The sequence below is a fragment of the Podarcis liolepis genome (assembly GCF_965112155.1).
Source record: "Podarcis liolepis genome assembly, chromosome: 1".
NCBI lineage: Eukaryota > Metazoa > Chordata > Lepidosauria > Squamata > Lacertidae > Podarcis > Podarcis liolepis.
Window position 1 is genome coordinate 47,455,831 of NC_139554.1, and position 17,033 is coordinate 47,472,863.

At 44.1% G+C, this 17,033-nt stretch overlaps 1 protein-coding gene across 5 annotated transcripts in view; it reads right to left on the reverse strand.

Moving 5' to 3' along the window:
- Window positions 1-5,670: 5,670 nt before the first annotated feature.
- Window positions 5,671-17,033, reverse strand: part of SUSD6 (sushi domain containing 6) — a 58,104-nt gene continuing 46,741 nt past the window's right edge. For all 5 annotated transcript variants that reach the window (XM_083509808.1, XM_083509806.1, XM_083509809.1 and 2 more), the window contains exons 5-6: window positions 13,648-14,072; window positions 5,671-11,942 (exon numbers count right to left, since the gene is read on the reverse strand). In XM_083509808.1, coding sequence (XP_083365934.1) covers window positions 11,917-11,942; window positions 13,648-14,072 — 451 coding nt within the window. In that variant the 3' untranslated portion in view covers window positions 5,671-11,916. The remainder of the gene's footprint in view (window positions 11,943-13,647; window positions 14,073-17,033) is intronic.

Consider the following 17,033-nt stretch of genomic DNA (forward strand, 5'->3'; position numbering starts at 1 on the left):
AGCAAAGCACATTGACCAGAGCAGGAGGAGATTGTTAAGGCTGCATGGGAGGGTTCCTACTAGCAGACGATTTTGAGGCAAACAATCTACAGCTGGGACTGACGGATGACTATTTCAATGACAAAACCAGGGCCTGTTCTCCACCGATAAGCACACTTTCCCCCTTCTGGCTCATACTTCCCTTTATTCTTAGTAGATCCCTGCATTCTTCCTTTTAAGCCGTTTGAAAAGCTGAACTATCAGTTCTGTCAAGACCACAGAGTCTTTGGTGGGGTGGGTCGGAGGGAGACAAGTGTGGTGAAAGGGCTTTCTCTATTGCAACCGTCTTACATACAGAGCTTTTTTTCAGCCAGAACTCAGTTCGGACACCTCTCAGGTGGGCGCAATTGCCATTTCAAGAAAACAAGGAAGGCGTCCATGGTGCATTCTGGCACCTCTTTTTCTAGAAAAATAGCACTGCACATGTAAGAGCAAGGCAAACGGAACAGTATCGGCTCTTCCTTGCTCACACCTCCTAGGCCTCATTGACACTATACATATAAAGCAGTATCATATCACTTTAAACAGTCACGCCTTCCCATCCTCCCCCAAAAGAATTCTGGAAATTGTCATTTGTAAAGGATGCTAAGAGTTGTGAACATGCCCTGTTCCCCTCACAGAGCTGCAATTGTCACAGTTGTTTAACAATGAATCCCTCTTCCCAAAGAGGCAGAAAGGGATCTCCTCACACCTCTCAGCAGCCTTAAGGAACTACTTGATTCTTTGGGGGAAGCCATGACTGTTCAAAACAGTATGATGCCACTCTAAATGTACAGTGCAGACGGGGTCTCAGTCTTTCCCTGTTATGAGCAGCCTCTCTCCAGCACAACAGGGCTGCAAACTCACTACCCGTTTCTCTGAAACTCGCCCCGCGTCACCGCAAGGTGTTTAGAGCTCAAGCATCAACAGCTGGAGGGAAACAGGAACAGGAGGAGCCAGGGTGAATGCAAGGAAGTCCATTTACAAATACTGACACATTTGAGTCAGGGATGAGGGCAAAAGGCTATTCTGCGTTTAATGTCACAGCAGGTTACGCAATTGTAAAATCCGATAACCCTTAATCTCAAATCCCTCAATGAAGGGTTTGTTAATTTGTATTTTGCCCTTTTGAGAACGCTCTCGCTAGATGGAAATTAAGGCTTTAATGAAGGGAGGCTGAGCTGGAGAGAGCATGAGCAGTGAACCAAAGGCACCGCAAATCATCCTTAACGTTGTTTACAGGCCAAAGAAGTGTATATAATGAGTGCTGATTGGATCGTGCAGGCAAACAAACCCCATGGATTTGAATGGCTTGGAAGCAATTTCTGCAATAAGATGAACTGATTGACAAAGTGCTGGCTGGCTGAGCGAGACAGCAGCGTTATTCTTTTTTTAAAAAATATTTTATTAAGGATTTTCTTGTTTTACAGAAGTAAGTGTAATGCCTCGTTTTTGTTTTTTCCCCCATGTAACATTTTTACAAATCCGTTTCATTTGGGGGAGAAGAAAAAAAGAAAGAAAAAAGAAAGGGGGGTGGAGAGAGGGAAGATGGATGGGGGTGGGGTCGGGTGGCGGTGTTTCTATTATGTTTAATGTATGTAGAGTTTGGTGTCAGCGTTGCTTGTGTTGTTCACTTGTGTTCCTTTGGTGGTGAGAGAGGTTGGGGTTGGCCTAGGGTGTGATTGTTTGCTTGTGATTGGCTGTGGTGATCTTTGTTTTCGTGTGTGAGTGAGGTGGGTGGGTGTTTTGGATCAGGTTAGCCATATTGATTTGTATGCTGTTGGTGGATTATTGTCATTGTCCTGTTGGGCTGTGTATGTGATAAAGGGGAGCCATACCGGGGTGAAGGCGTTTTCTTCTGTTTGCCCCCGTGTCAGTTTCAGTTTATTAGTTAATTTTTCTAGTAGGGCTGTTTCCCATACTATTTGGTACCATTGGTCCATGCTTACTCCTGACAGGTCTCTCCAGTGTCTGGTTATGGTGTTTCTGGCTGCTGAAAGTAGGTGGGTTATGAGTTCTTTGTGGTGTAAATGGGCATTGTTGTCTTAGCAGCGTTATTCTTATTCTTTGGCTGCTTTCCGTTGGGCAGGCTTGAAGGACAGAGGCAGACAGGGCCAGTGTGGTGTAGTGGTTAAGAGCGGTAGTCTTGTAATCTGGGGAACCGGGTTCGCTTCTCCGCTCCTCCACATGCAGCTGCTGGGTGACCTTGGGCTAGTCACACTTCTCTGAAGTCTCTCAGCCCCACTCACCTCACAGAGTGTTTGTTGTGGGGGAGGAAGGGAAAGGAGAATGTTAGCCGCTTTGAGACTCCTTAAAGGGAGTGAAAGGCGGGGTATCAAATCCAAACTCTTCTTCTTTGCCTGGTTCAGGCCTTTAGATGCTTGGAATGCCCCATTCTGGTTTACAGAAGCATAACCACAATTCCTTATCTGAGACACAAATACTTCCTTCCTCACCCTCTGACTAGCTCAGTCATGTCGCATATACCCCACCTCACTATTACAGGCATGAAACCATAGAGACAAATTCTTTCCAGTACATGATTTGTCAGATAAACACTCGAAGGGGAAAAATAATCCCAGCTGCAAGTGTTGCAGGAAAGCCTGACCTTGCGCAAAACAATGAACAAATAATTATAAAAAAAAGCCAGTTCCCCTGAAGCTGCGGTCACCACCCACACACCTTACACGAAACCCGCCTACACAGGAAAGAGCGTTTTAAAAGCCTGGTGCTCATTTCCCCACTTACAGCCTGTGGTTTGACTTAGTTTATAAACTTAGCTGTGTGATAGACAAATCACACCCACCTTCAATGGCTTTGGGGGTTAAGGTAAGGAAAGCAGAATGAAAGATAGCAACAACAAATTCAGCCTCAGCTAACTCCTGCAATAGGTTCTGGCAGTCAGAGTTGAGAAGACTAGTTGCAGGTCAGGGCTGCTTTGGAAGTTACTGTCTAAGTGCTGTTTTTCAAGCAAAAGTAATCATTTATACCAAAATAAGACCCTTCAAAAATGCATGCAAATGCATGCGTACAAAACTGAAAACCTAAAGGGGTTGTTACAGTAAGGTGGAAAATAAAGGTATCATAATACTGCACGCAAGACTATAGTATCACCATATGGACCACTGTAATGCTGACCTCTATACCTTCAAGAAACATTGGGCATCTTTACAAGTGGTAATGAGTCTTGTGGCAATTAAAGGCTAACAATTTTAAGCTTTTTGTAGACTCTGCCACACACACCAACTTAGTTACTGTTTTACACACACACACACACATTGTTGTAAGCCACTGGTTTTTTTTTTAAATGAATAGCAGTATATAAATACTTTTATAATAAATATAATAAGAGGAGAAAGGGTGAATGATTCCAAAGCCATTACAGCCACTTTGTAAAGGATTCTTTGGAAGAAGTTATGGCAATTGAAGATATACATGGAGGTTATAGAACCATAAAAGGTGTGAAGAGCAATAAATAAGAAGCAACTATAATCCCAGACACAACCTTTATTGATATAGGTGAGGATAGTGAGATACCAGGAAGATGAAACCAAAACTGGAATGGCGAGTTTACCCTTATCACCTCTCCTTATCAAGGGCTGATAGATGTAGCTTGCCATTCCAGTTTTGGGTTCCTCCTCCTGGTATCTCACTTTTCTGTTGCTGTATTGCCTGCTTGACTAGATCTTTTCATCTAGTCCTCTATCCCCCTCCAGGTTGAAGAAACCACCTGGGCTAATGTTATATCAGTGTTTTGTAAGAAGGAAGTGACAGAACTTGAAAATCTCCATGATTGTGCTTTTTAACTTGTCCATAAACGACCTGGAGCTAGGGGTGGTTCTGTTGCACTCAGGTCCACTTTGCAGGCTTCCCATTGCCATCTGGTTGGCCACTACGAGAAAAGGATGCTGGACTAGATGGGCTTTTGGTCGGTTCTTTAACATTTGTTCTATGGATGTAGCAACCATGTTCTCCAGCATTGGCACTCATTCTGCACTTTCCCTTGGTCTTGTTTCCCAATCCTTTTCCTCTGCTAAGAGCAGAACGCTGATATTCCATTAACCTAATTTGCATCAGAATGTTACAATTGTGCATCTTAACCAAATTCTTCAGCTTATGGGAAGCCATGTTAAGAGTACACTCCTATGATGTTCAGCAACTTAAGTATTTGTGTTTCTGCGTGGATGGGAGAGCAAGAATGAGTATAAGGGTGCTGTGAATCCCTCACTTAATCCCTCTTTGTCTTTTGGTGTAGTAGTGAATTTATAAGCACCTACAGGGGCCCAAACCAAGCACTGAATACATATGCATGCTTCTACTTCTTAGAGGTCCAATATTGCTCTATTTGCAGTCCTTGTTTTGCTGATTTCATTTAATATTCTAATTTTCTGAGATTGTTAATTTGGGGTTCATCACAATTATAACAAATAAAGGCTTGACATATCTTGCTTTGCATGTCATGAGTCTACTGTATCTCATATATTATTTTCACCTTTTAAGTTGAATTACTGAAATAAATGAACTTTTTCCACGATATTCTAATTTTCCGAGTTTCACCTGTAATCTGTGAAACCAAAGATGTTTTGAACCTAGAGACCAATCCAACATTTTAAGCTTCCAGGAAACATTAACGTTTTGTAACACTAAATCTTTGACTTTATTAACCACAAGTACACAGGAAATCTCAGCTTGAGTAGCGTGTGAATTTAATTCTTGCCTTTCCCTCTCAGAAAAGGCCTAGCAGGGGTCCTTTCCTTTTTCCTTATCTCTGCCTCTCAGCAAATAAAGTGGATACCCTGGCTAGTTCCTGAACTTTCTTGTTTAGGTCCCTCCAAACCTGAGTGTCCAAATATATGTTTCCTTTCACAGCTCAGTTCTCAGCCATCTGGCTTCTCACCCGTGGCCACCCACTCTCCACCAAAATGGAAAGAACAATCAGCTTTTAAACTATCACCAAGTAGCATGGGTGTAAAAAAAGAGACCGATGACTCCCAAACCAAGTGGGGCTGTTTCAGACAAATTTGGAACTTGTCAGAACGAAAGTAGGATCTCCCTGATGCAGAATGAACTGGTGAGGATCTCAAGTGGGTTTTCTTGGCCACTTTTGACTATTCAGATTTAAAAAAAATAAAAATAAATGCACCATGTCTCCCAAAATGGAAATACTTTGCCTCAAGCTTGCCATATAAGAAAACTGCCAGGCTGGAGAAACACAAAAGATCCTTAGTAACAGAGCAATCCAAACAGCACTTATGCTGGGCTGTTTGGGGGGGAAGGGGTTAGAGATTGAATAGGGGTGTCTCTCTGCCCAGGTGAGCCAGTTGCTGAACAGCTGCTGAACAGCTCATTCGGTACAGCATTGAGACTCTAATTCTCAGAGTTATGGGTTGGAGCCCCACATTGGGCAAAAGATTTTGCAGGTGGTTTGACTAGATGACTCTCGTGGTCCCTTCCAACTCTACAATTCTATGAAGGAGGCGTGCTAGCAATTTCTCTGCCAGCAGAGAAATTTGCTTTCCAAATTGATGAGTCTTCTGTTCTATGAGCTTGATAAACGGGCCATTATTCAGCTGTATGGTATCAGGAAGGAAGGAAGCAGGATCACATCAAAATACTTCTTGTACAGGCAAAAAAAAAACAACCCTCAAGCAATTAACTTCAAAAGATTTTTTTTAATTTAGAAATGCAGTTATATACATAGAATAATTGAAATTAAATTAAACTTTGTACAAATATTAAAATACTATCTTCACACCCACTTCAATGTACAGGATACCAGAAAAATATATATATATAAAATAAAGCAAAATAAAAACTGATTGACATCCTGCACAGCGTTATGGTATTTTTAAATCCCACATATATACGAGTACCATTCTGCAAATAGTTTCATAGTGGTGCAACTCAGATTACAAACAAATAAAAAGCACTGAAGGCAACCAGGTTCTCCCTGTGTGTTTGCATCTCCAACTACCTGCAGCCTGCCCACTGGGTAACAGAAGGTGTGCAAGTGCTTGTTCTGATGGAACATTTGGTCTGAACTGTGTGAGCTTCCATGTAAAAGCAAATGCAGCAGTGCTATCTCCAGTAGAAATGGACAACCAGTATTAGCAGAAGCCAGTATCTCAAGATATATATTAACATAGAAGTGTTCACCATTCAACACACATCTCCTCTGGTGCAAGCATTGAAATCTTAATAAAGTGACAGAGGCGGTCAACTCCAAAAGCAATTTTTAAAAAATCTACAGGAAAGAAGCCCAGGACTGAAGCATGAGAGAGAGAGAGAGAGAGAGAGAGAGAGAGAGAGAGAGAGAGAGAGAGAGAGATCTCCATAGGATACTACATAACATGAATCGAGCCAATGGAAGGTTTCCTACCAACCCCCCCCCCCCCATACTCAGTCCTTTGTTTGTATGCTCACTACGCTACTATAAAAGCAGTAAGGGAAACAGAGGGCTGATTCACACATCAAAACAGCAGTTCTTTCTGCTGTGGGCACAACATCTATTGTAGATGCAGGGGTGGGAACACTCATCAGCCCCAACCAGGATGGATAATGGTCAGGGTTAATTGGAGGTGTAGTCCCACAACATCTGGAGGTCCACAGGTTTCCCCATACCAATAAGAAAGTGTGACAGAAATGCACGTATTGACGTGTTTACAGACACTAGACAGTAGTCACTCCATAGACGTGTAAATTGTGAACTGATCTTAACTCACGCCCAACTTTGTTTTTCTGAACGTGTACATCATATTTGGAAATGATGGTAGAGCTGTAATACAATGCATTCAGTACTGCTTAAACCACCTGAAAACACTGTAGTAAGAAACCTCTGGTGGGCAGCAGGTTGGTCAAGGATGTCACAGACTTCCTCACAAGGATTAAGAAACAGTACACTAACAGTTTCAGTTGTGCATGTGCTATATTACCCTAGTGCAGGTACCACGAGCATCTTGATTTTGGAAATGCTCTCCCCATGCGCCACAGAAAACAACTAATGTGGTATTTACTCATTTATTTGGTAGACATGAGCATGCATTCTCATGTGCAAAAAGCCCCTGGCAGCCCCTGTGGTATCCAAAAGAAAATCTCTCAACGAGAAAGTGGTAAAAATAAGTATGGAGTGTACAAAGAAGCCCTTTCAATCTCCACTTACTTCTAAAAGGCCATGAGGAGTTGGGCGGCACCTTTCTCTCTCAGAGTTAGTAACATGCATTTAACACTCTGCCTAAAAATGCTGCAAGGAATTATCATACAAAAGCGCCTCAGTGAGAAAAAAATGTGTACCAGAAGTGGCCCTAGAAAAGAGTTGATGCAAAAGAAGCCTGCACTCAAGTGTCCAGCCCCTCCAGTCCCCCTTCATCCATTGTCCTGCCTGTTTTTTCTCAATCTGTAGGGTGCATCAAAGCCCACTCTATTCATGCCATTAAAAATGGAAAGCCAATCCAATGTCTTACTTCACCTCTTGCTTCAACTTATTTTACGTGAGAGCAAGTTTCAAAGCTAAGAACTTGAAAAACCTGAATGCACAATCCTACAAGAGTTTGCTGAAAAGTAAGCCTCACTAAGTTAAGTGGGACTTACTTCCAGGTAAATGTGTATGGTATTGCAACCTAAATGGTAATCCTATTTGCCGCAACTTGCATGGGCTCCCAGGTTTCAGATTTTCCTACAACAGGAGTGACACCATGGCAAGGACATCAGGCTTCCTGTAAATGCTAAAGCTTCTTGGGACATCGGTAGTTAATGGGCCTCATCATACCTCAAACAGACAATCTTGACTCCTGCCCTCTCTCCAGCAGGTCTCCAATGTCAGCAGCAGCTGTTTTAAGAGACACTTGCTGTGTGTGCCATACATAAACTGGATGCACAAATATCCTGGCAGCTTACCACAGTAGGTATCTAACCACTGAAGAAGTGCTGCATTTTAGTTTAAACAAGTGTTATCTTGCTTTTAGCACTAGGTGCATGGAAGTATAAGGGAAGAGCTATTGCTCAGTGGTAGAGTACATGCAGTGTACACAAGAGGTTCCACATTCAATTCCTCAGCTCTTCACATGCACACACACACACACACACACCCCACTTCAGCTGGGAAAGACCTCTGCCAGTCAGAGTAGACTTTTCTGGACCAGCATTAACTCAGTATAAGGCAGTTTCATATGATCAACCAATATTCTAAATGGAAGGTGACATGGCATGGGAACCACTCATTTATCAGAGGTGTAATGTTCCAGCATTCAAAGGGCAAGGTGAGCCTGCAGAATCAAATTCTAGATGCCTACAATTTTCAAAAGCAGACAAATACAACCTTTGATGAGTTTTACTCTTGCCAGGCACAAAGTGTGTCCTTGCAGCATCTGGCATTCTGTACACAAGACTGGAAGAATTTAATTAAATTAGTTGACTTATTAGGCACCTAACAGCCACACAGCATTGGGCCAGTGGTTGTTTCAACTGATATCTCAGAATTCTTAAAAAATGTGTCATGGTTTTAAAACAGAGGACCCCCTTCATTTCCAGCCTGAGCATTATAATAGATGCCCTGAGCATTATAGATAATAGCTATTGCTATTCTTGCCCTTCATAAATTTGTATTTAAGAACCTGAGAATAGAAAATCTTAAAAAAGGGGGCACCTACATTCTTAGCCTGAAGACCGTAACATTTGTATTTCATTTTTCGAAAACCAAATTTTATGAAAGAGAAAAACTGTTCTTCTGTTGTCTCCCATAAGATTTCAACCATGAAGTTCTTCTGTGTCCCTCATTTAAATTACTCAAGTGAAATGCCTATTCCAGATTTAAAACCCAAGTTTATATCTGACTCTTCATGTATCTGCACAAAAAATATGAACCATCCACAGGTGAATGGGGGGGGTGGAAATTAAGAGTGGTGTTATTGCTTCATTCTACTGTTAAACAAAAAAGGAAGAAACCAGATACTTTTCTTTGGGCTAGGTGTCACCCAAAATTCTGCCACTCTTTCACACCGTCCAAAACATTTAGCAGGAGTTCTGTCACTGCAACTCAAGATGATAGATATGGGCGCAGCTATATCCTTCTGCAAAAATGGTGCTCTTTAATTGCTGATATAACCTCCCCATGCAACAACACCCCAAATATATCAGGCAGGGTAGGGGGGGCATTCTTTTATAAACAGCAGAGGAATCTAAGCCACAGCATGGCTGTGTTGGCTGGGGCTGATGGGAACTGTACTCCAAATCATCTGGAGGGCATCCAGTTAGTGAAGGCTGATCTAAACACCACATTGAAGAAGAGCAGCACTCTCTGAACAAAGTGAGAGAACCTGCTCTACCACTGGGGGTCTCAAAGAGCAAGCCTGGAAAGCCTAAAGTTAGGGCCATGTATGTATTCTGTGATAACAGCCAATATTGGGCATCAAGGCAATCCACATTTGTGTGGCCTGTATACATTATAAAAAGCAAACTAATTGCCATCCATTGGATTACTCTGGGCAATTTAGTTTGCTTCTGCTAATCAGGATGAAGCATGAGGAACTATGCAGAGCCCCGAGACTTTATTCTCTCTTCTGCTTAATTTTAAACTGTTACGTTAGCATGTGTATATTGTTTTCCACAGCACTGTACATATTGATTTTTAAATGATGTGTTTTTCTAATTATCATTATTTTTTCTTACGTTCTTTTAATTGCGGTTGCCAGTCCCTAGATACATTGTGAACCAATCTGAGCAAAATCCTGTGAGAAAGCAGCATACAAATAAGCCGGTGATGAAAAGACGATGGTCTGATTTCAATCAGATGCATCACCCACAGATTTGCAAGGCAATTTTCACAAAGGAGCTAAACAGCTTTGAATTAAAGCTGCAACCTGTAATTATCTGAATGCTTGGGTCTATATTCAGTACCAAACTGTGTGCTTTTGTGTGGAATGTGCACAGTGTGCAATGCCCATCTGATGCTGGAGAACACGGACAGTGGCCCAGGGAATTGTGCTGCTTCCCATTCAGATTTTTTGGTGGTAGGCAGGTTGGGGGGGAAAGGCAAAGTGCTGCCTTTTTCCACAGTTGTCTCCCATGTCAGTGCATTGTTATGAGGCAGTAAACGGGGTTGACCTCTGCCACTTCCATTTTTCAAAGGATGGGCTTTCTAGTTCCCTTGATATTTTAAAGCACACCGTGGTTCTGTGTGCTCACCCTGGCTTTAAGACAGGGCCAAGTGTGAGAACTGGCAACCAAGCCGTTCCACTTTTGTTGTAGGAATCTTTAGGAAAGGTCACAGAACTGTTCAATTAAGGAAGGCTCACTGGGGAAAATCTGGGAATTTATACTTCCATGATGCCATCAAACTGCAATGCACTGACCACAGAGGGCTAGATAAACAAGAGCAATAAGTATATTTATATGGAAAAAGGTGGAGGTAAGTGAACATATTCCCTGCATAGAAAGAAGCAGTGTGCAATGGGAGTGGGTGGAGGAAGAAACTGGGACGAGGGGTCTTCCAAAAGGGTAAAGACAGCAGCATGGCTCTTTCCATTCTATTTTGTTTTAAGGCAGACTATCACTGTTATTCATTCAAGGCAAACAGGACATGCCAGATACAAAAAGCTAGGTACTTGCTAATGGTGATCCATTTTCCAATGACTAGGTTCTAACAGAACCAGGAGGAAGACATAAGCAATGCAGGCTAAACACTAAAAGCCCTGGCACTGCTTTCGCAAGGATGGGACCCAACAACAGCAACAAAAATAAAGTGGTGAGGCCAAAATTGCTCTCTCATTAAGGTGGGTCAAAGTAAAGGCATAGGTGATGAACCCTACTTGGGGAACAGCACAATGTGTGCACACACTGACATCCTACAGTCATTCCACAGAAAACGAGCTCAACACACTCCAAGATGAAAGGCTTTGGATTGACTATGGTACAGCTGTTGTATTGCTGGCAGGCTGGCTGTTCTAGGAAGAGGGCAGTCATTTTCCATGTGGGCTTCTCAATGCAAGTGCTCTTAAATCTCGTCATAGATTGAATTGCTCTAAGCTGTTTATCTCAAGACAACCCTAGACTTCAGCTCACACCAAGTTTAGAGAATCGTTTTTGATGAACCAAGATAGAGGGGGGACAGTTTTGTTTTGTTTAAATGGAAGCTTGCAGAGGTACAGACACTTCACCCCGGCAGGTGTTTACTTTCTCCCTTTCTTTGGGAAACAAAGAAAAGCAAGTGGCAGCCTAAGCTTGCCATTAATGATCTTGTTTTTCTTTAAAAGAAAAAGAAAAAAAGTCGGCAAGTTGCAGTGGCCTTTAATATAGCCAACACTGCCCAAGTTCAAGTGCAGCTACGTTAAGTAGTCTATGTTGAGGGCAACAGTATGTGTATGTCACTACAACTGGACTCTGACCCACCCCTCCTCACAGCCCATCCAGAGGTGTTCTGACTTGCCTTCATAAGACAGTGAATAAATGGAAGGAAACTCTTTACACCCAGAAAAGCAAGCTTGGTTGTTGTTTTTTGGCCCTGCTTTCTGAGCAGAAATCCAGAAGCTAGTAAAGCCCACGAGAAGCTGCAACAAGCCAGTGTGAGAAGGAGCAAGGCACAAGTAAATAGCAGCTCTCCAGGGACCACACTCAAACATTTGGTGGGGTAGGGGAGAGGTATGAGGAGCTTAAGTCCACTGACGTCACTGAAGCCCCCCCCCCCTTAATGTAGATAAAATGTGGGGAGGAATGGCTGGCACCCTGTACACCCCACTGATGCATCGAGGAGGCATCCTGGCGGCATCCTTTGGATCTTCAGCTATGGGGTATGTGTCTGGAGGTATTCAGGGCACAGCGCATGAAGGTGGGGAAAGTCTGCGAGGAGTGCTCACCATCCCGGAAGAAGGAAAATGGAGAGAAAAGGCTAGACAAACGCAGCAAGCCTCATGCTTCTTTCAACAATGGAATATCTGGATTGGGAGAGAGGAAGAGAGAAAAAAAGACAAGTTAAACAATCTTTTGTGTTTACGTTCCATATCTGAAATACCACACAGCACAGTCTTGATATAAGTCTCGGCTGTCCATAAAGCCCTTTCCGTTTATCAAGTTCTTATTTGACCATGTCAAGCTTCTATAAAAACGAGCCACCCTTTAAAACCCTTGTCAGTCATGCTTCTTCAAGGACTTTCCCCTAGCAAAGCCCCAAAGTCTCTTAACTATTGAGGATTTTCTTGGGATGAGAGACTAAGGCTTACTGACTAAAGCTGCTTTCTTCAGCAGGTGTCAAAGGACTGCAAAATAATCACAGCAGAAAGGATCAACTTCTCTCTTCCCCTCCACACACAACATCCTGCACTTTCTGTCATCCACATGAAAATACAAAGTCCAGAGTTCAGCAGCTGGAACTAATTATGCACATTCAGAACACTTTACTAATTTGGTAGAGTTTATTCAGATTACAAGATAAGGATGTGTTTTTGTTGTTGTTCTTGGCTTGTTTCAAACACGGACAATTTTATTTGTGATGGGAAGCAAAAATTGGGTCTCACAGAAGGCTATCTGATGGGCACAAGTTTTATTGATTGATTGTTATTATTTATACCCCGCAAATCTGGCTCGGTTTTCCCAGCCACTCTGGGCAGCTCACAGCATACATCAGAACATACTAAAACATCAAACATTAAAAACTTCCTGATACAGGGCTGCCTTCAGATGGCTTCTAAAAGTCAGATAGTTGTTTATTTCCTTGACATCTGATGGGAGGGCATTCCACAGGGAGGGCTCCGCTACCGAGAAGGCCCTCTTGCCTGGTTCCCTGTAACCTCGCTTCTCACAGTGAAGAAACTAGCAGAAGACCCTCGGAGGTGGACCTCAGTGTCCAGGCTGAATGATGAGGAAGGAGATGCTCCTTCAGGTATACTGGGCCGAGGCCGTTTAAGACTTTAAAGGTCAGCACCAACACTTTGAATTGTGCTTGGAAACACACTGGGAACCAATGAAGCAGAGGCAGAGCAAGGTGGGTGTGGCCCACTCCGGGTGTCATCCCTGAGGGGGTGTGGCATTGCTGTCCCGCCCCCGGGACGCTTGTGGTGGGCGGCGCACCCCCCCCCCGGATGCTCACTGTGGGCAGCACCCCCCTGGGACGCTTGCCCCGCCCTCGGGACACTACCCCCCCCCGGTGCACACCGCTCCAGGTGCCAGACCAGCTAGCTCTGCCTCTGCAATGAATATCCTTTAGGACCGGTGTTAAATGGTCCCAGCGGCCACTCCTAGTCACCAGTCTAGGTGCTGCTAGTTAGCAGCTATGATCCACTTATTTCCACTCACAAAGAAAAAACTGTAATGTGCGGGGGGGGGGGGGTTCCCCAGAATGTGAAGTACAACTGTGATTGCCAGTTTTTATGACCAATGAATGGCCACCAGAAGCAACATCATTACTCACCAGAAGCCACATCATTACTCAGTCCATTACTGAATGACTTATACCAGAACGCTGTTAGGGATTGTGCGTTGGAGAAAGGGGGAAGAGAAGGGAGGAGGATCCTAGCACTTTTAATAAAGTATTTCTCCTTGTAAATGTTCCACTATAAGGTGAAAGGCACTTTGGATATATGAACTTTTAAAATTCCAATTAGCAGGAGTTTAGGTGAAAGACTTATTTTTCAGTTTGCTTACCATCAGTGTACTCCTCTGAGGAAGCAAGTGATAGAAGGCTTTGTACATCACTGCTTTCTGAGTCTGGAGCTTCTTTGTGCCCAGGTCTGCTACAAGATGCACCAGCAACCCAAGAGGACGTGGTCGCCTGATGAACTAGAACAGCCTCCGAGTGGTGAGAGCTGCCTGCTTCACACAGTCCAGAGCGTCCAGGGATTTCATCCTCCCCAGCAAAGCAGTTGTGACCCACTTGGTCTGGTGGCTGCTGCATCTCCCTCGCTCCACTTTGCCCAGCTCCCTCCGAAAGGACAATCTGTACCCGTGAATCCGAAGGAGGTATGCAGTTCCCAGCACTGCCATAGACAGCTTCTTCATAGGATGGCAGCGCCACCTGGACTCCATCCACCACGATGGAAACCTGGTCCCCAGAAACACCTTGATCACGCCTGCATTTGAATTTTAGAGAAAGAATCCACATTATGTTCGGTGATGCCCAAGAATACAAAAGCATTTGTGCAATACTGTATCTGCAGAACTCCTAGATTCAGTTCTTCTTGACATGCTGTTTCATTACACTTTGTACTTGAAATCAGCCAGCATAACTGGACTTCAACACTTTCACTGGCAATGGCAAGCAAGAAGCATGATTCCTGGCCTTGGAGGTGCGGGGGGTGGGTGGGCACGGTTCATCCCAGCAACTGTTTGGGCAATCTAATCCCCATCCCAGTTCCAAGCCTGGGAGGAAAGCTGGGGACAATTTAGCAACTGGAATGATGGAGCAGGAAAGGGAAACAAGGGACTTCCTAGCCAGTCATGGCACCCAGGGCATATCAGCCATGTGGCATACGAACTCCATGCTTCCCTTTTGGGTTGAAAAAGGAAATACACTTAAGGTTTCTAAGCTCTTTACACCTCAGCCCTTACAAGCATGTAAGGCAGGCGATATGACCATCCCTCTGTGCACTGCAGATGGGCAGGGAAGAGACTAAGGAACAATGTTAAGACCACTCTGTGCGTTCATGGCTGAACTGAGATTTGAACTTGGACACTCCCAGTTCATAACTGAGCACTGGGCGATACTAACTCTGTAAGTTATACACTGGGGGGGGGGCGCTAAGACTCACACACATGAAATGTTGGACATAAATGACTATAGAAGCTACTGAAGAGTGGTGGGACATGGTGTGACAATACAACTCATCAGCCAACGGTATCTCATGAGTGTTAAGCAACAGACAGAAAACTGAGGTGAATTTATTAACTATAGCAAACACCTTATACCATAACCCCATAATCAGGGCAAGGAGCCACAGCTCTGGAATCAGTGCCCTGATTTTAAAAAAAGGCATTTAGCTTCCTGGGCTGGTATTGCAATATTGTTGGGCTTCTGTGGAACAGCTCTCTGCCTCCGAAGCCAGAGAAATGGTCTATACAGCAGCAAAAGTTGTCTGTCAGGAGGATTAACTGCTCAATGAGACTCCTCAACCAGGAATGCTTCGGCACTGAACCCTATATCCAGGTTAAGAACAGCTAGAATGACTGGGAATATTGTGACTAAGAACAGCATGTGTCAGACCATAGCAGGAGGGAAAATTCTCAGCATTTCCAGGGAACTGTCTGGGGTTCCTCCCACCACATATGTGTGTGTTTGTTTTAACAAACCCTCATCAAGTCTCCAGATCTGAGTAAGATTTCGAATGTCCAATTCAAGCAAGGGCTTCAGCTTCTGAGACAATGGAACTGATAGCTATCCCAAGCAACGTCAGAATTCCTAGTAGAAAACCAAAATCTAAAGAATCAGAGGTGGCTCTTTAATTGGGGCAGATGGAGCTGCACCCTTCTTGCACCCACCAGCCAAAGCGCATTCTTTCCCTGCTCTCCATCACTTATAACGCACTTTTTGCTTGCCCCCACTGAGTCACATGGCCTGGCTTCAGTGGCAGTCTCCTCCCTTGTTCTGGCCAGCCAAGGGAGGTGTGCATGCATCTCTTCCTTCTTACTGTGGCTTCTGTTCTTGCCCTCATAACTGAGCTTCAGTAGCAGCAGCCCATTTTTCTGATATATTTTTTTAAGCGTAACGAGGTGGTCTAGTGTGTATTGATGGTGGTTAACAGAGAAACTGGGACGCGGGTTGCACTGTGGTCTAAACCACTGAGCCTAGGACTTGCCAATCAGAAGGCTGGTGTTTCGAATCCCCGTGATGGGGTGAGCTCCCGTTGCTCGGTCCCTGCTCCTGCCGACCTAGCAGTTCAAAAGCACTTCAAAGTGCAAGTAGAAGGTAAACGGCGGGAAGGTAAACGGCGTTTCCGTGCACTGCTCTGGTTCGCCAGAAACGGCTTAGTCATGCTGGCCACATGACCCAGAAGCTGTACGCCGGCTCCCTTGGCCAGTAAATGGAGATGAGTGCCGCAACCCCAGAGTCGTCCGTGACGGGACCTAATGGTCAGGGGTCCCTTTGCACTTTACCTTTAATAGAGAAACAGCTAACATCACCACTCTCCCTACTGTGAAATAGGCTTTTGCTGAGTTTTACAACTGTGAAATGGACAAGTATTAATGGTCTCTGTTTGCCCGCCCCCTAAAATGGGTGTTCCATTTCACAGCTGCTGCTGCAAAGAACAGCATACCTTAAAAAAGAATGCACAAATATTTTCTTCTTTTGGGGGAAGGGGGGTGTCCATTATCCAAGAGAATGGTATAGGAAAGACAACATGTCTATATGGTTTGAGACTAAGCTTCAGATCTGTTTCCATGCAAAATTGGAGAGTGTAAAAGCAGAACAGCAGACAGGCCTGCCGCAGAAATTAGCCATGAAGCAACAAAGCAGTGCCTGTTACTGTGGGCCTCATCGCCTACATACATTGCAAAAGAGCACCACAGATGTTTCTGGCGCTCTCCTCAATGAATAATTTCTGTGTTGTGTGATTGCTGCCCTGAGTTCATTATCTTGTTAAGAGGCAGACTTTCTCTCCCCAACCACCAAGCCTCCTGCTACTTCAGATACTGGGCTTAGAAAGGAAAATTATGCCTCATTCTGCATCTGAGAAGCTCACTGTTTGTTCCAATATAAAAACTAGTAAGATGGAAAGTCCCTTCCCTCTCAAAAGAACATGCCTTTCTTCTACCTCGCTGCAAAATATGCTCTGTGTGAATAAGCCTGGATAGTTCAGTTGGTTAGAGCATGGTGCTGATAATGCCAAGGTTGCAAGTTCAATCCCTGTAGGGGGCAACTGCATATTCCTGCATTGCAGGGGGTTGGACTAGATGATCCTCAGAGCCCCTCTGACTCTACAATTCTATGATTCTATGTGACCCAGAACCCACATACTAATGCCTGTATTTCAGCAATAGCTACTTAACTGCTGCCATTTAACAGCCTCTGCAGCAGAGACTTGGAAGGCTCACTA